Source organism: Pagrus pagrus (genome assembly GCF_965226575.1).
Source record: "Pagrus pagrus genome assembly, chromosome: 2".
Taxonomy (NCBI): Eukaryota; Metazoa; Chordata; class Actinopteri; order Spariformes; family Sparidae; genus Pagrus; species Pagrus pagrus.
Window position 1 is genome coordinate 30,495,743 of NC_140186.1, and position 18,879 is coordinate 30,514,621.

The window sequence follows — 18,879 nt, forward strand, 5'->3', positions numbered from 1 at the left end:
TCTGTGTCTAATACTTCTATAACTTCACTGTGGCAAAACTGTGAATGTAAGGCTTACTGACTGATGAGTATGCTTTATTATAGCGTACTATGACTAATCATGTGACTTATATAAAGGGATCAGGTGGACATGAACACTGCTTCCTCCTCTGGTTGCACGCAGAGGGCTCAGACTTGTACGCATGTGCGCTCTCGCTGTTGCTGGACGCAGTTATCTTGACACCGAAACACTCTCTGCTGAAGCTAAGGTAGCGAGGTAGCTCATTGGCCCAACGTCACATCGTTGTCTTCTTGTTTACAGCTAGTTGGGCACAAAATGTTTGGATTTCAGCTGAAATCGGTGCCAGGACGCGGCTGGTGTGTGTGATCATGAGTGTCGCAGGGAAAACGTGGCGTGTGTTCAGTGTCCGCTCACTGTGTCTGACATAAACCTCCTCTGTGCTGGTTTCCGCTCATCAACATCACCCCATCGCTCCGCTACCGTCCAGCAGCGATGTACGAGGAGGGGGACGAGCTGCAGGACGACTGCGGCTCCCGGGAGGAGTGGACGCTCCTGTTCTGGACCTCTCTGGCCGTCGTGGTCCCGGTCATCATCACCCTGTGGTGCAGCGCCCAGCGCTCCAAGCGGAAAACGCACATGAAGGACTTCTTTCGCAAGAGCAAGCACGGCTGGCACTACACGGACCTGTTCAACAAGCCCACCTACTGCTGCGTCTGCTCCCAGCACATCCTCCAAGGGGCTTTCTGCGACTGCTGCGGGGTGTGCGCAGACGAGCAGTGCCTGCGCCGGGCCGACCGGAGCCTGTCGTGCAAGGAGATCATGGCCCCCTCCCGCCCCGACGGAGCCATGGAGCACCGCTGGGTCCGCGGAAATGTCCCCCTCGCCAGCTACTGCGTAGTGTGCAAGCAGCAGTGCGGGACCCAGCCCAAGCTCTGCGACCTCAGGTAGCGTGGGTGGTGCTACAGGTGCAGCAGCTGTGTGTGTGCTGCACCCACGGAGAGCCGCATGGTTACTGCATGAGAGCCCCCGGCTTTACACTTCAATATCGTAATGGGCCACAGCGCCGTGCCTGTAATCTGTCTTTAATTTGCTCTAATGGACTGCTGCTGCTCTTTGGTGTGGCAGGCCACTGGCTGGCATGATCTCATATTGCTTTGCTAATGCTAATAATGACAGCTTCACAGGTCAGAGGTCAGTGACGGACCAGCTCCCCTGCAGCTTGTAAGAATGCAGAGTTGCTCTGTGGAACTGCTTTTGTGTGTGTGTTTTTAAAAATTGCTTTTCTAACAGGTTTGTGTCCCTCTGTCCCTCCTTCAGGTGTGTGTGGTGTCAGACCACAGTGCACGATGACTGCATGCACAGCGTGGCAGACGCAGACCAGTGTGACCTGGGCGAGTTCCACAGCCTCATCATCCCTCCTCACTACCTCTACCATGTGAACAAGCTCCGCCGCAGACACCCCGACGAGTACGGCAAGGTGCTGAAGATGTGATCGCGGTGCACAATGGGCCGGGTTTGAGCAGCGTCCCAGAGGTGTTCTAAGTAACGCTGATGTGTGTGTGTGTGTTTCTGCAGCTGGCATCTTGCTGTGGCAGTGGCTGGACTCCAGTTTTGGTCTTGGCTAACACGCGGAGTGGTAACAACATGGGGGAGGCTCTGCTGGGAGAGTTTCGCACCCTTCTGAATCCTGTGCAGGTCAGTCTGCAGCTTCTCTCCCTTCACTTATTTACATTAAATCATACTTTAGTTGTCATCTGTTTTGGGTTGAGCCCAGAGTTGAATATCTGCACAGACTCAAACTGTCTCTCGTCTTTCCTCCAGGTGTTTGACCTGTCTGAGCTGGCCCCCTCCAAAGCCCTCCAGCTGTGCACCCTGCTGCCCCCCGGTAGTGTCCGGGTGCTTGTGTGTGGGGGTGACGGCACAGTGGGCTGGGTGCTGGATGCCATTGACAGCATGAAGCTGAAGGTGAAATGGGACTGCCTCTGAGCTATGAGAAGGATTTCGTTCCATTCGATCATCATTTCTAAGCCGTACAGTGCGGCATTGCTTCCTTCTCTCTTTGTGTGCCAACACTTCTCTGTGCCAAGTTAATAACCTGTTGCTCTTATATTTTCATGTCAGGGCCAAGACCAGTTTTTGCCACGGGTGACCATCCTACCGCTCGGGACAGGAAATGACCTTTCCAACACTTTGGGCTGGGGTGCCGGGTACGCCGGAGAGATCCCTGTGGAACAGGTTCTCCGCAACGTCCTTGATGCAGAGGTGGTTAAAATGGACAGGTGGGCCGTAACACTGTTTTCAGTCTTTTCTTAAGGGAACAAGTCTCCCACAGTATGTCATCTCACCAGCTCATTAATTGTGTTATTAGTCTTACAAGTTAGTGTTTTTGCAATGTTCTTCAGTCTAGAAGCTATGGAAGAGGTTTTTTTAATGAAATAAGTGGCATTAAAAGTTCTCAAAAAGTCTTAAAGACCCCATACCATGCTCATTTTATGGTTCATACTTATATTTGAGATTTGATGAATTTGTAATTGTGACATCACAACCTCACAGAAGTCCTGACTGCTCGTTTGATGGCACAGTTTCTGAATACAGGCTGTTTGCATTACTCCGTCGATTGACGGTGTTCATACTTTCACAGTGTTTATAACGCACCTAGACCTGCTTAATTATAATAATTATAATAATAAAGACTTCAAAAAAGAAATATCACTTTCTACAATATAGGACCTTTGTTTAGTTAAAGGACGTTGTTGGCATCCAGAATTTGTTTGTGTTGATTGGCTCAATGTGTGCAGGGTTGTAGCTGTAACATTTAGGACACTGAAGTCACCTTTTTTTGACATTGTTTTGACCTAAATTAAAGGTTTTCTACCTTTTTAAGCAAATAATAGATAATTAAAGTATTCAGTATTTCTCCACCAGAATTGTATGTAACTGTATTCATGTCAGTGTGGAAAAGGCATTAGACTGTGGGAATGGAATAAATAAATATATAAATAATTGCTAACCAAATTAAAAGAAATATTCAAATTCAAATTCTCTGGGGGAGGAAGGTTGCATTCTGCCATCTTGGGCCCCTGACCTCTGCATTTATAAACTCTTATCTACAGCTCTGTTTGTGTTCCTTTTGTTCTTGCTGATAACCTCCACAATCATTTTCAGATGGAAAGTGCAGGTGGCCTCAAAAGGCCTCTACTTTCGTAAACCAAAGGTACGTTAGAGCTCTAGTTTTGAGTTCTTTTTATCTATATGTAGTCTCATCTTTACCTTCACATATGTTGTTATTCAGGCTTTGTGTGTGTTGTGTGTGTGTTACAGTATGAATGCATATAAAACAGTATTTTCAGTATGCGTACATATAAAACACTTCCCTGTCGTGCTACGTCCTTCTCAGGTTCTGTCCATGAACAACTACTTCTCTGTGGGGCCTGACGCTCTGATGGCACTCAACTTTCACACCCACCGAGAGAAAACACCCTCCTTCTTCTCCAGCCGCATCATCAACAAGGTCTGAACCGCTTCATTTGAATCACATGCACATGTTTACGTAATTTGAATAATAATACTGAGGTCCTCTGAATATGCTGGCTGTCTGTTTCCTCACTGTGTTTGTTTTTTTCCACCAGGCTGTTTATTTCCTGTATGGCACCAAAGATTGTTTAGTGCAGGAATGTAAGGATCTGGATAAGAGGATTGAGGTACAGTTTTCACCGTTTGTGATATTCTTGCTGAAAATCACTTCCTCGTGCTCTAAATAGCAGTTAGAGTTTTTGTATTATGCCTGAGCTTGCTTCTCAATGAAATTTTGCTTTTGTGGTGATGGAAAAAAAAAATATTTTGCTGGATTTTACTTTGAGGTTAGAGTTAGCAGGAGACTGGAACAGTTAGCCTAAAAATACACCACTACTCACCATAAAACGACAGCTTGACACTTTTATGTTTCTGTTTGTGTAAGAATTAAACAACAAACATAAAACATGTTAATTAGTGAGGTGAAGAAATGCTGGTAGAAGAGCTAGGGCTAGGCTAGCTATGTCCTCTCTTTCAGTCTTTATATGGCAAGCTAAGCTAACTGACAGCTGCCTCTAGCTCCATATTTACTATACACCTTTATATTTGTAAATTGTTTATCAGTAATTTGTGCTTTATTGTAAATTAAATGCCCAGAAAATATGGTAAGGGTAAGAGTTAGGAGGAAGACTGGAAGCAGGGGGGAACAGTTATCCTAGCTTTTGCTAACGTTTAAAAAATAATAAAAAATACACCACCACTCACCATCAAAGGTGCTGGTAGAAGTATTTTTGAACTTCGGTAAGAGCTAGGCTAGCTATTTCCTCTCTCTTCCAGTCTTTATATGGTAAGCTAAGCTAAGGCTGCATTTGTGCATATCCTTTAGCCTTAACTTTAATACATTTATCTTGTCAGGTTCTGCGATAGTACTTTGAAAGTTTACTGTTTAGTTTGATTTTCAACTCTATATTTCAATGTAAAATGCTCACAACATACTTCGGTCACTATTTATTAACCAAATATGAGCAGTCCTTATCATTAATGTTTGTTGCAATAATTGCTGAATATTGGTATCGGCCTTAAAAATCTAGCATGACGGCGCTACTCTCTGGAGAGTAGGTTCCTCAAAAGTGTCATTACTACTAACAAAAACTGATGTACAATCAGATTGTCAACCCTGGTGTGACTTTTTCTGCACCAGCGCTGCAGGTTATGAATTTAAAAAATAACATTTAAATTATCCTATTTTGTGCCCAGGCATTGGAAAAGGTATCGTGTATGTTTTTTTTTTAAATTACTAGTTGTGTATCAAATTTTAAAATTCTGGTATTGTGACAACCTTATATTTCCTTGTTGTACTGCTTTCTTGTATTCTGGACAATGCCGAGGATAAATTGTCTTTGCTTAGTGTCCATTTGCATCTGCATGTGTCATTTCTGTGAGAATATCGCAAGGGCAGAAATAAAAAAAGGAAAATCGATATAACAAGTTGACCGATACTCGTGTGTGTGTGTGTGTGTGTGTGTGTGTGTGTGTGTGTGTGTGTGTGTGTGTGTGTGTGTGTGTGTGTGTGTGTGTGTGTGTGTGTGTGTGTGTGTGTGTGTGTGTGTGTGTCCCTACCACAGCTGGAGTTGGATGGAGAGAGGGTGGCGCTGCCCAGTCTGGAGGGCATCATTGTCTGTAACATTGGCTACTGGGGTGGAGGCTGCAGACTCTGGGAGGGTATGGGGGATGAACCCTGCCCGCCCACACGGTAAGCATAACTCATACCTAGTTTTCGTTCATTCTCTGGTCTTTTTACTCAAGTGTTTATATCAAGTGCTCCGAGTTACCATAGCAACATGAGCAGCAGCGTTGTTTCCTGTCTCACCCTGCAGGCTGGATGACGGTCTGCTGGAGGTGGTGGGCGTGTTTGGCTCCTTTCACTGTGCCCAGATCCAGGTCAAGCTGGCCAATCCTGTACGGCTGGGACAGGCCCACACCGTCAGGGTGAGGCAACACACACACAGACACTGTTCTGCCTCATTGCTTCCTGTTTACCTCAATAAGTAGTTATGGAAAGACAATGAGGGAGTCAAATGAGTTTTTACTGCCATCTGCCTCATCACAGCACTTGAGAATCTAATTAAAACTAATCTGATTAAGCACACGCTAATCAGCTCCTGCATGTGCTCTCATACGCTTGGTCTGTTTTCACACCACTTGATTTTGTTATTCACATGGTAAGCTTCTGGAAAAGAAAATCCTCCATTGACCAGTCACTAAAAACACTTAAAACAGCCTAATCTAATGATTTATTGAAATTAAAGGAAATAAAGATGTTGATGAAGGTTCTCAGTCATCCAGGTCATGGTAATACTAAGTGCTGTGTCCTAGGCAACGGGACTTGTTTCAGTTTCTTGAAGAAGTTCCCCCTCTCATCCAAGAGGCTTCTTCAGTTTAACTAACTGGAGGAGTTGCAGGCTTTTAAACTCTGTGTGGGAGTGTCCTTACAGAGTCGTTAAGGACAGGTGTGAGTTCTGAGTTTCAGAGTTGTTAGGGCCACTTATGGGTTGTTGATCCAACCGGCCTTCATTTGGGTTGCCAAGGCTAGGTGTGAATGGTTGTTAAGCTGTCTGGGGAGGGAACTCAGTACAGCATTGTAGGTGGGTGATAAGTAATGGTCCACCTCCTCTGTTCAAAGACGGTCGTTCCAGTTTGACATTGATGGATTCTTTTACTCCTCTTTCAAACCATCTGTCTTCTCTGGACAAGATGTTTACATTGTTGTCCTTGAGGAATGATTTGTCTCCTTCAGATGTAAGTGGACAGCAGAGTCCTGACCTGAGGAGTTGGCCCTCCTGTGTTGTGCCATTCGTTTATGGAGAGGTTGTTTTGTCTCCCCATGTACAAATCTGTGCAGTCCTGGCTGCATCGAACACTATAAACTACATTACTCTGTCTATGCCTGGGTGTTTGTCCTTAGGATGAACTACGATACAGCACTTAAAGGAAATAAAGAAATTCAGCCTTACAGGGCCACCTCCATTATTTATCAGTGCAAACATGATAGCAAAGGCAACGAGAGAGAGGACGGCAGCCACTGTTGTGCACCTGCATGGGTATTTGGCACAGCCATCTGAGCGTGACCATGACAACCACAGGAAGCACAACAAGAGAAAATATGGAGGAGCTCATTTGACTGGTATTTGAATAACAACATTTTACTGAAGGTGAACAAGTCAAACTTTTACAAATACAGTAAACGGTTACCAATATAGGTAACTTCTTTGTCACCTGTAGAGAAAGTCCCCAGACTCCCTCAATTTTGTGAGTTGTTGAGTTAGGAGACGCTTTATAAACTTTGTGAAACACTGTCTGCAATTAATATTTAATTATTTTGGCCCTTTTGTACATTCGGCATATGTTATACATGTAGTTAATATAAAATACTACATGAAAAGCAGAAGTTCAGGTGTTTGGCAGCAGCCTGCACTGTAATGTAAAAATGTATAAACTCGTACTGTACTGTAGTTGTATCCACAGTAACAGAGTTGTGATCAGAAACATCAGTGAGCACCAGGTACAAATGTCCCCTATGTCATATTCAGGCGTCTGGTGTTATCCTCTTCTCTCCAGCTTGTTCTCAAGAGCTCCAAGATGCCCATGCAGGTGGACGGGGAACCGTGGGCCCAGGGTCCCTGCACCGTCACCATCACCCACAAGACCCAGGCCCTCATGCTGTACCACAGCGCCGAGCAGACGGACGATGACGACGACGAATCCAGCGCCTCGGAGACAGAGAGCCCCACCCCTCACGACTCACCCAGGCCCCCGGGGCCGGCCTCGGCTCGTGCATGACCCACCTCAGGCATCATGTGATCTGAGGCTTTTCTCATCTTAGGTTCTGTCTTCATTCTGCAGCCCAGTTTCTTATTAATCCCTTGTTTGCGGCGGCACTCATTAGCCCTCCCTGAAGATCCTTTCCTCAAATCATGTCATATGTTTTCCAGAGGGGTTAGAAAGCTCCGTGTTGGAATGGGCTGGTGTGATTTTGTTTTTGCGTCTTTTCTCTCCACACTCCCCATATATTGTAACGCAGAGCTCAGGCAGTTCCCTCTCCACAGGTGGGACAGTCATGAGGAGACACATGTTTTAGAGAAAGATTGCTGTTTATTTGCACTGATCCCTTGTGCCATAGAAATCTAGAGTTGACTATACTGTATTTATTATACTGCATTTACAGTGAATGCCCAGTGCAGCCCTGCAGGTATCAGTGAGCCATTTTTAACAAGTTGCCCAGGTTCAATTGACCAGTTAACCTCAAAGCCATGTCTCCATCAACAGCGGGTGATGAAGTAGTAAATACAGGAGCAGTCGCAATGAATGTGAAGTGGCTGAAGGTGCACGTGAAGCATTTTTTGCCCATTTGTGATTTTTTTTTTTTTTAAACTCCAACAAGAGCACAAATAACAGCAAACACATTTTGGGCTCTAAATGATAGACGGTGAAAGTGTACAGAATATCTGTTGAGGCATGTTGATCATTTTGAGTATCTCCTGCATTGTCACCTGAGATAAGGCTTTGAAATGTGCGTCGGCCATAGGGTCTCTGAATCGCGGTAGAGCAAAGGCTCGGTTAAAACTGCAATGTGTTGTCAATCACTGGACGTCGATGCTGGTTTAAGCACTTCATGATGCACTGTCTCAAGTGGCTCGCCAAACACTCAGATTGTACTAAGATACAGTCTTGAAAATATATTTCCTGTAAGAGCAACAGGGAACAGCCTGTTTACTTTGAAAGTACTGCCAAGTAACTGTTCAGAGGACTCATTTGCCTCCATGTAAAACCTTTTGTTTTTCCTCTTTACATAGTTTCTCCTGTTTACATATTTTGTGCTGCACTGTTTTGGCACTTACACTGACAAATACCTTACACTGCTTAGGACATACATGACTCCTTAATGTTGACCTGTGATGTTGCTGCCGATAGTGATAACTGCTGATGAGATTAAGCTGTCCCATGTTGTTATTTTATGTTATCCAAGTCCTCCTTGTTTTACTCAATGGTCACCACAAGGTGGCAGACTAAAGACAGTATTTTCTGTCTTCTACCCAAACCTCTGCCGTTCATTACAATCCTGCATGTGCTTTTCTGTGTTTTGTCCCGCAGACATCGATCTGTTTAGTTTTGTTGGTTCAATCTGTCCTGTGCTCTACATAATGTGTGCAAGAGGTCATTTGTGTTGTCAAATTGCATACTTGTAGGGAAATTGATTTGAGGTTGTCCTGTTTATTGCATAATGAATAAGAAATTGCCTGTTGCTCACAGCCATATCAGAAAAGTCTGTAGAATGTTAGTTAACGCTTTCTGAAACCTGGAGCCAACTTGGCGCTCAAAAGGCTGAACAGGGATCAGTTTTTAGCCGCGTGATGCCTATGCTTTTGGAATATGCACCTCCTTCGCAGGTTAACAAGCTTCATGGTTTCATCACACTCTGTTTGGTGAATGTGTTCATGCTCAAGGACACCTGTCTGATCTTTTACCTTATCCATGTTTACCAGAGTTTGTGTGTTGTGTTGCACTGAATTTGCTGAAATGTAACTTCAAACGCAGGTTTTTAGCCCACTCGCAGCATGGCCGTAGTTCAGAAGACTGTTTCTGGGTAAAATACCTTGATAACCGCTTGATGAATAATGGTGCAATTTGGCCTGTGGTGATTTGTTAAACCTTAGTGTTTATTTAGCATCACCACAAGGTCAAATGTGTTCTCATCAAACACTTTTTTTTTTTCTCCCGCTCATGAGTTTCTGAAACGACTGCTAAATGAAATGCCAACATGCTAAAGATGGGGAAGGGCACGTTACAATCGGCTCACATATGGCCAATAAAAAAGTGATAAAACATGTAAAGGAATTGCTACACAGAGCCCTTTTAACATTGATTAAAATTACTCTGTGTAATGTGAAATGTGTCACTAGCAGTAATGAACCCAGAGACAATCACCAACTGCACAGTTCCCCTCAGAATACATAGTGCTTTAGCATTCTGTTTTGGTTGAATGTCACCGCTCATCATTTTGTTTCCAGCAGCAGCTGGAAGCTCTTTTCAGATAAGCCCACTGTACAACATGTGCCCATTAAACTGCACACAAAGTGGTGACTGCCTAGCTTGTGTGCTAACTAAAAAGATACAGAAATTACAGGTAATTCAGAGACTAAAAATGCCAGTGCACTTTAATTTTGATTTACATAGCTTGGCCTTTTTTCTGGACTGCCATCAAAACTGTTCGCCCTACCACTGATGAGGATTTAACAGCTAAGTGGTCAACACATTTGTTCCTTTGAGTGTTACGACTATTTCACCTCATAAGGTTGCTAAGTGTGGCTAGAGACTTTTTTGCCTACTTGTTTTATTGTTACGGTTGGAGGGACATGACTGTGATGTTATTTTTGAATGCTCCCCAACCTATAATTCAGTTTATTGTTAAATCTTGGCAGATGTATAGCAGTATTTATATAGTATCAATCTGGCAAGGAACATTTTGCTGTGTTGTGTGTACCAAAATGCTTTCATTATTAATTAATATATTTGATAGGCTTACTTCTTTGCTGTCAAATATGTTTAAAAAAAAGAAAAAAAAAGGAGAACCTTAAAGGCTGATAAGAATGTAAAGAAAACATGATAACTATCATTTTGACTTCAACATGGTCCTAAAAGGAAGCCTTATATGACCCTTGCTATAGAGAAATGACAAGACAAAGTAACTGTGTCTGGAAGCAAACTAGCTTATTGTTAACAATAAAACAATTACTATTCTGATTGAATCGAATGTAATGAAGCAATGCTTTGAATTTGAAGACATTCCCATAAATATTTTCTTATACAAGCCATGTGTCTGTTTTCATTGAGTTGTGTTGAACATTACTTAATTTTAGGTATAAAAACTGATGTTAACCCCAGTAACCTGCAAAATCAGCGGCACTCGACTGCAGAGAAGCTAGCTTTGTGTTTGATTTTTGACAGACATTCTATATCAATATTTAGTATAAAAATTCAGCTTTTCATTCAATAGCTTACATGTCATGTGACCCAGTGACTCTAAACCAATGGCGAATTGTATTACTGAATGGGACAATGAAAATTCAGCATTCATTCAATAGCTTCCGCAAGCTATTGAAAAACTGCCGAAATCAATCAAAATAATTGTGCTACATGATCTCAGTTTACTATTATTTTTATAATACTTTTTAATCATATCAAATCAGCATAAAGAAACATTGTTTTTGTGTACATCAAACAGACAACAGGGTAATTTATTGATGGTCACTAAGTCAGCCTCCAGCGCAGCATGAGGTTCTGGGAGGCAAGCTAACCGTGACAAGGTGAAGGTGTATGGATCAGAGAATGACAAAACACACATCAAACACATTGCAAACTGTCATTTACATATGCCATGGAGGAATACTAAAGAAAGGGATTGCATTTCCACCCAATATTCCACCACATCCAAGTTTATCTAAGCACTTACAACAATATAATTATGCAACTTCCTAGACACATAGTCTCTACATTATTTAGCATACAGAGTGTAATAGTGACTTGTTGTATCAGGACTCAAGAAGCAAATACATCTGCTGCTGCATCTATTTATTTTTATGCGGCCGTGGATGGGGTCCAGTTGGTTTTCCTGATGAAGGATGGCTTTTAGGATTGTCCTTCTTAGAGGAGTCGGATCCTTTTCCACCTGGCTTTTTTCCTCCTGGAGCACCTGGGGGCTTTCTGTCTTGTTCTAAAGGAAATATACAAAAAGCTTTCTTAAGTAGTTCTTCCACAGTATGAGAGTAGTGCCACATGACAAACAGATATCAAACTGCAACCAGAGTTAGTTAACATCTTGGCATACAGCTAATTCAGGTAGTAAAGGTAAATAAACTGCTGTTTTTATTGGAAAGTTCCCTGTGAACTTGAGTCCACTGCTGACTCCACTGTTCTCCAGAAGGCTGCAAACAGGGAGTTGCTTAACCTGTTACACATGGTTATTGCAGGCTACACTAAACTCATGTGACATCTTACTCAGTGGAAGGCAACATTTCTAGTTAAACAACCACACCTCAAACTACAGTTCCTGTAGAAATACAAACAGGATTCAAATTCAGATCCCACATTTACAGGCCAGTGGTACAACACGTTTCATACACAAGTGAAAATTCAGAGAATCTGTTAAATGCTGTGATACCGATAATTATAATTTTGAACAGTTTAATTCCTCCAACAAACAAAAACTAAAAGGAGAAACATGAAACAGAGCATTGTTTCTTACTCACAAAGCCACTCAGTTTCTTGATTGTCTTATTACAATGTGTCAATAATGCAAGAACGTGCATCAGGTCAAGATGTTGTTACATCAGTAGTCTGAGTAATAGACCTAGCCTGATAACTGTGCGCATGACCAACAAGATAACAGTCATCAAATCGGATTTCAGTGTGCAAAAGAATATAAAAAGGTAGATGACATACTGTGGGAGGAGTGGTGACCGGTATCACTTTTCTTTTCTGTATAAGAAAGAAGACAAAACAAGAACAAACATTTTTATGGCTTTAAGACTTTTTTCTAGAGTTGCAGCGTGACTTTGTGAATGTCAGTCAGTCCATCACTCACCAAAAGGCAAACTCTTGACTATGATAAAACAACACATATAATATTGGATACAGATATGGCTCCTGATGACTTCAGTGATCTGGTGTCACCAACAGATGAAAACACCCTTTTAGGTAATTATCATGCGACTGACTATCATGTGAAGAGACTGGATAGCTCAGAGCAGACCAGTGAGCCCAGGGATACCAGTTCAACTGTTCCAAGTTATGCTGCTCAATCGGAAAGAGGAAAAAGGATAAGATAAGCAAGGTTTGGGTTCGGCTGCCTTGTTAGCTATCTAGCTTTTTGGAAACGTGTTGAAATTTTCACTAAGGCAATGCGCTCGCCATCACTTTTCATCACAGCCTGGATGGGGCGGGACATTATAAAAGGGCTGACATGCTACAGTAAACTTTTGACATGTTGAACTTGATATACAGTACATGAATGGTTATGATGACTGACAAATTAGTGCACAGCATTAACTAATGAAAAACCAAACAACACCTGTACACCATATTTTTTAGGATTCAATGAAGGAACAACCTCCAAAAATGATGAATGTTGAATATGTATTTGTTTAACAGCTGTATTGTGCAACAGGAATCAATAGTGACATGTTCCCAATGTTCTATTTTACATCTATTTTACTAAAGTTAATGTTATAAACATTGTTCAGTAGAAAAAAAAGCAATTCTTTCCATAAAGTGTGTTGTGGGTTGTATGAGAGGTGGCTTCTGGGAGAAACCCTGATCATTAAGATTTCTATCTTACCTGTCTTTTGTCCTGGTTTAAATGGAGGTCCCCTGTAAGAGCCTGGTGCCTGGCCCTGTCCATACTGGGGTGTATTCCAGCCTCCATGTTGCCCAATATACACAGGTACAGGAACTGGCTGGAAGAATGGCTGGAAGGGTGAACAACCAGGACCGCTGGATGTGGTCTGTCCCCTCTGCTCTGGGTGATCTGGTTGTTCTGAAAACAGGGAGACTGATATGAGAAGACATTTTGTACTTCTAAGTGTTAACACATTGTAAAAAGTCGTGTTACAAATTGCTTGTCAAACCATTTTAAAATGTTTACCCTTATCAAAGCACATATGTGCTTGAGAGATTTACAATGTTATTTCATTAAAACGTCAGCGATTCAGCATAACGCACACACACAAATGTTTTTTGTCACACACATGCAGACATCTCATTATAGGCACATCTTGAACAGTATTTCGATTTTCTGCTATAATAACAACTTTATAGAGATGAACATACCAGATTCCAGGTGTGATCTAGTACTTCCTGAGACAGGAGCTGCTTTTTCATCTGTGAATGGTAAATGCATAGTGCTTTACAGTTTGCCTCACACATACACACCGATGGCAGCAAGCTACATTGCTACCACTGGGTTTCTGTGTCTTGCTCAAGAACACTTCCACATGTGAACAGGAGCTGGAGATTGTACCACCATCCCTGCATTTAGCGGGCGATCTGCTGAGCCACAGCTGTCTTTGAGGTCCCCTGGTACAATGATTACATAAGGGAAATATTTGTATCTACTCAGAACCAACTTAGCAGATGCAGCAATCCTGGTGTTAAAGGATAAGTACCGTTTTTTACAACCTGGACCTTATTTCTGGCAAAACATATGGTCATTTACTCACCCAGATAACTTTGGTGTCATTCGGCGTCGTTCAGACGAAATTAGATCCAGTGTAGCAGCGATATATCCATATAATGGGAGAGACGGGGCAGCGACACACAGCCTCTATATAACGCATTATCTGCCACGAAACTAGTTCATTTCATCAATATTTTGTTATGAAATGCTAGCGCTATTAGCCTCTGAGTCCGGGCTCGTCTATTGTCAACATCCGGGGTCTGTAGGTTGACCTACTACCTCTGACCTGGAAGATGTCGTCTCTGAGCTGCGCGCGCACCCGCGACAGCGCGGCTTGTTTACCTGTAGCTGCTACTGCTAGTTTGACCCCGGATGTTGATAACGGACGAGCCCGGACTCAGAGGGGAATAGCGCTAGCATTTCATAACAAAATATTGGTGAAATTAACTAGTTTCGTGGCAGATAATGCGTTATATAGAGGCTGTGTGTCGCTGCCCCGTCTCTCCCATTATATGGATATATCGCCGCTACACTGGATCTAATTTCGTCCGAACGACGCCGAATGACACCAAAGTTATCTGGGTGAGTAAATGACCATATGTTTTGCCAGAAATAAGGTCCAGGTTGTAAAAAACGGTACTTATCCTTTAAGTCCTGCAAAACACTTGAACATGATTGGCTTCCTTATACTTTCATAATACCTCTCCACATGTAAAATCTCTCACTAAAAATGTTCCTGCACATTCACCTGGTTTAAGTGTGACCTGTCTGGCCTCAGCAGGCTGTTTAAAGATCTCGGTCAGATACTCCTTCAGTGCAGCAGCAGAGGCCTGAGTTGCCATAACCTTCTTGGAGTCCAGGTTGATTCGAGGGGTGTAAGGGTCGAACTTTGTAACCCTCGGCAACTCAAATGAAGCCTGTGAGGAACAAGTGAAAGAAAACACTTATTAATGGGATGTGTTTTTAACCAAGTCATCTAAGACAAGGATGTAATAGGTGTAGGGTTTGGCAGCATCACTGGGGGATGCAAAAATGTACACATATTCTCAATTAATCACTCTGTTAATAAAATATCCTGAAAGTAAAGACAAACACCTGTTATAATATCCAGCCGCCCACGCTGATGTATTACATTTTTTTTGTTTAATTTGACCAACAGTCCGAACCCGAAGACATTTAATCATATATAATAGAGAAAAACATGAAATCCAAAAATGTGAGAATCTGGAACCACCAAATGTTTGAAAAATGAAAATGGCTGATTTATTTTCTGTTAACTGACTAACCTCTGCAGCTGTTGTTAAAATGCTTCATATTCATTTTAATTCTGTGGTGGCTGAAACATAGCATGCACCCAAATAACACTTAATTCAAACAGTTGGTCAATTCCTCTCTCTGCCTCAGTCATGTTGTCTCAGTAATGCATGACGAGGGCCCCTTTAAACAAACCTGAAAGACATATATTCCAAGTGCATTCAATATTGAGGCACCTTTCCCTCGTTTGTCTTTAGGCTAAACTTTCATTCATCCCCCTTCCCCCCTCCCCTCCTTCATCTGTCTGTGACAATGTTCACCCCACCTGCAGAAAGGCCAGGGTTTGGGATTGACTCAGCAGACCGTTGATATCTTCTCTGGCTTTTCTCATGTTCTCATTATTCTCAGTTAACCTCTTCATGAAGTCCCGAAGTTTATTCTGACCCATCTCCAGCTCGTGGTCCACCTCATGTTGGGCATCGCGCTCTTCTTGGGCCAACATATCCCGCATCTGCTGAAACACAGCTGCAAATGCTGTCTTCCTCTTGGTAGCTGCTTCCTAGACGAGGATCATGACAGTAGCCGCAGATGCAGTAAGTACAGGGACAAGTAAATAGATATAAATACTGATATTATGTAGTTGCCGTCACTAGTTCTTTTGTAAATGAGTCACTACTTTATTTGTTTGCTATTCTTATAAAATGGAGGAAATCTAACAGGTGAAAATTACCTTCAGCTTGCACTGCATGTCATTAATTTGAAACATAACAGCATCAGTCTTCTCAATCTTCCCGTCCAGCAAACCCAACTTGTCTCTGAGGTCGGTCTACAAGACAGACATAAAACACAGCTGTCTGTACACAGACAATGATGTCACCTGCCCTGCTCACTTCCTCACCACAGCCTCAATGCAAATAACACTTTTTTTTACTGCGTGTGCACACCATCTGCAATATAACTGCAGTATGCTCTTTGAACAGCAGCACCAAGTGTCTTCTTCTACACTTAAATGTTTTCATATTGCTAACATGCGTTTATAAACAGGTGTATTGCAGTGGTCCTCTAATGTCTCTCTTCAGAAGCTGAATAAAGTTGACACCTTCCCACCCTACAAGTTTTATCTGTCATTAACAATGATGGGGGAGACAACTTATAAAAAAGGCTCATCTGATATCTGATACACACACCTCTTTCAGGTTCCTCTGCTCCTCAGGAGACATGAAGGTGCAGCCTTTGTGGACTCCCTGGAGACAGATGCTGCAGATTGATCGGCCATGTTGGCTGCAGAAGAACTCCATCAGCTTGTGGTGGTCCGAGCAGATGCGCTCCGACAGGTCGCCGAGGGGCTCAATCAGCTGGTGGACACTAAATTTGGGGTTTTCCCGGTGAGGCCGCAGGTGCTCCTCACAGTAGGAGGCCATGCAGGTGAGGCAGGTCTGGGACGCTTCTGCCTCCATACATGTATCACAGCGGACCACGTCATCTTTCTCAGCCTTGCTCTCCTCTACGACCAGGTTGGCCTCGCTCCTGCTCGACCTCAGGTTGAAGGTCTGAACGACGCTGCTGAGGACCGTGTTTTTCTTCAGCTCCGGTTTGGTGTCGAACAGGGTCCGACACTGAGGACAGCTGTAGGTGTCCTTCCAGGTGGAGAGGAGGCAGTCCTGGCAGAAGTTGTGTCCGCAGGGGATGGTCACCGGACAGTCAAAGGGACTGAGACAGATGCTGCAGGTCAGCTCATCCTCCAGACTCATCAGAGAAAACTGACTCTCTTCCATGTCGGCCATGATGAGACGTCAGATGAAGCTGCGAGGGAGAAACGAAACTTAACATTCCGGAAAAAAACAAATGAAAAACTTTTTATCCTTCTCCTGTTTCACTCTTTGTTCTTCATGAACGAAGAAAACAACACCGAGGACTTTAAATACCGCGAGCAGGAAAAAATAGAGAAAGAAACACATTTCTAATGTTACTGCGTAGCAGCGCAGCCACTCCTCGAGCCAGCAGCATGAATGAGCATCCACACACGGCAGGAATACATGTAACAGTCATCACACATAATGTCTACTTACAAACGGCTGCCTGCGCTATTAAACAAGGCATTATTGCTTTTACACCGACGCAGGCCTACCTTTAGTGCGAGCGCAGCTAGCGCCAGTCAAGTGCGGAGGAGGCTCCGTAGCTGGCTGAATAACTCAGGACTGATACAGCCAAGTGTGTGTGTGTGTGTGTGTGTGCGCGCGCGCGTATCAACGTCAACTCCATAAAAATGTTAACAGATCACCATGAAACTCGACCAGTTCCTTAAACTTAAGGAACTGGTTTGACCGGTTTAAAAGTCTTATCTCTAAAAAATGTAATTAATTTGATCAGACCGAACAAAGATTCCGTGGCTTTGTCCACAAAGAGGATTTCAACGCACAAAATAAATTGTATCAATTTGCATACATTTTTGTGTGTTTTATTCAACTTTTGTACACTCTTGGTGTCCCCGGTCAAAATGATTAGAAATGAATGGGGGAGACTACAGTTAGTGTAAAAAACTGAGCTCAGGTAGGCTTACATCCTCATTTGTCAGATGGACACGCGCACCCACGCGCGCACACACACACCTTGGGTTCCCTGGCAACCACTACTGGAACCTTTGCCCAGCACAGTCTAGTCTTCTCCCACAGGAACAGCACCTGTTGGCAGTCCTCGCAGACAGCTGCAACATAGTTTCAGTAATATTGAACTTTTCTCGTAGTTGTGGTTTATAATGCGTTCATTGTGTGGCAGCACCACGGCAGATCAATATACCATAAGTGAGGCTCTTGATATATATATGAGATCACCACACTGGTGAGGAGGAGAGAGGCCAGGAAACTGACAGTGAGGATGGATTAGAGGAGGAAGTGTCAGGAATTGAAGATGACACAGGATATAATCCAGACCAAGAAATGACTGATGGGGAGGAATCCGGTGATGAAGAGGATGGCCATGCTGAGGTTGCTGTCACATATCGTGGTCTTCATCCCCACCTGAGAATGACCTCAGGACCTACAAAATATGCCGTATCCCGGATTGATGACATCAAATCCTGCTTTGAACTGTTCCTGACTGAGTCCATCGAAACCACAGTGGTGATCATGACCAACTTGGAGACTGGATTTACAAAGACAATTGGAAGGAGGTAACCCAGACAGACATCAAAGCATACGTGGGTTTTTTGGTTTTGACTGGTGTGTACAGATCCAGAAACGAATCTACCAGCAGTTTATGGGATGCAGAGTCTGGTCGGACAATTTTTCGGGCCACCATGTGACTCCAGAAATTTCACATGTTGTCACAGGTGATTTGCTTTGACAACCGTGATACAAGACGTCAACAATACCATCTGAGAAGAAGCAAGATCACTTGCTGCAAGAGAGAGAGGTGACAAAAAGATGTGAAAACAAGCATAACGTGCCATAAATGCAATGCATATATTTGCAAGGCACATGCAACAACCTGCACATATTGTCCAACATGTGCATGAGAAAAAAACACCATTGAAGTTTGAGTTAACCCACTCCAAGTCTAGAAGCCTGATTTTGTTATCAGTTTTCAGTTTTTGTCTGTTATCAGGCAAATACACGTGATAGACTGATGAACATTGTAATGTTATTGTTCTTGTTAGTTGTTCTTTAATGTATTAGGACATTGATCTTGGAATATTGTCATATTGTCAAGTGTAGTTTTGGGATAATTTCCTTTGTACACAAATAAAATATTCCCAGTCACTTTTGACCAGGAACACAACAGGTGTTACTTAGTGTGACTGTATAAAAAATTAAAATGGTTTCAAAACAAATGTCCTTGTAGTCCGTGATAAACAGTATAGTATGTTTCATCTGATTATTTCT

The 18,879-nt window shown here is 43.0% G+C and overlaps 2 protein-coding genes across 2 annotated transcripts; one reads left to right on the plus strand and one right to left on the minus strand.

Moving 5' to 3' along the window:
- Positions 1 to 223: 223 nt before the first annotated feature.
- On the plus strand, positions 224 to 10,381 carry dgke (diacylglycerol kinase, epsilon). The gene is made up of 11 exons (XM_084339819.1): positions 224 to 944; positions 1,318 to 1,477; positions 1,576 to 1,695; positions 1,822 to 1,965; positions 2,122 to 2,279; positions 3,166 to 3,214; positions 3,398 to 3,511; positions 3,630 to 3,701; positions 5,139 to 5,266; positions 5,391 to 5,502; positions 7,132 to 10,381. The coding sequence occupies exons 1-11, from the start codon at positions 493 to 495 to the stop codon at positions 7,351 to 7,353; spliced, it is 1,731 nt and encodes a 576-aa protein (XP_084195945.1). The 5' UTR covers positions 224 to 492; the 3' UTR covers positions 7,354 to 10,381.
- Positions 10,382 to 10,727: 346 nt separating this feature from the next.
- On the minus strand, positions 10,728 to 17,229 carry LOC311264228 (E3 ubiquitin/ISG15 ligase TRIM25-like). Its single transcript, XM_084364927.1, has 9 exons — positions 17,127 to 17,229; positions 16,186 to 16,801; positions 15,729 to 15,824; positions 15,324 to 15,557; positions 14,493 to 14,661; positions 13,399 to 13,449; positions 12,908 to 13,105; positions 12,013 to 12,048; positions 10,728 to 11,284 (listed from the first exon to the last, which is right to left on the minus strand). Exons 2-9 carry the CDS (start codon positions 16,780 to 16,782, stop codon positions 11,139 to 11,141), a joined length of 1,527 nt encoding a protein of 508 aa, XP_084221053.1. The 5' UTR covers positions 16,783 to 16,801; positions 17,127 to 17,229; the 3' UTR covers positions 10,728 to 11,138.
- Between the last annotated feature and the right edge of the window lie 1,650 nt (positions 17,230 to 18,879).

Bases quoted from the DNA above. Each gene is read 5' to 3' on its own strand.
- dgke (XM_084339819.1), top strand. From the start codon at position 493: ATGTACGAGGAGGGGGACGAGCTGCAGGACGACTGCGGCTCCCGGGAG. The intron at 3,215-3,397 runs GTACGTTAGAGC...CGTCCTTCTCAG, and splicing joins TCTACTTTCGTAAACCAAAG to GTTCTGTCCATGAACAACTA. The intron at 5,503-7,131 runs GTGAGGCAACAC...TCTTCTCTCCAG, and splicing joins GACAGGCCCACACCGTCAGG to CTTGTTCTCAAGAGCTCCAA.
- LOC311264228 (XM_084364927.1), bottom strand. From the start codon at position 16,782: ATGGCCGACATGGAAGAGAGTCAGTTTTCTCTGATGAGTCTGGAGGAT. The intron at 15,558-15,728 runs GTAATTTTCACC...ATCCTCGTCTAG, and splicing joins ACATGCAGTGCAAGCTGAAG to GAAGCAGCTACCAAGAGGAA. The intron at 11,285-12,012 runs GTATGTCATCTA...TATTTCCTTTAG, and splicing joins CGGTCACCACTCCTCCCACA to AACAAGACAGAAAGCCCCCA.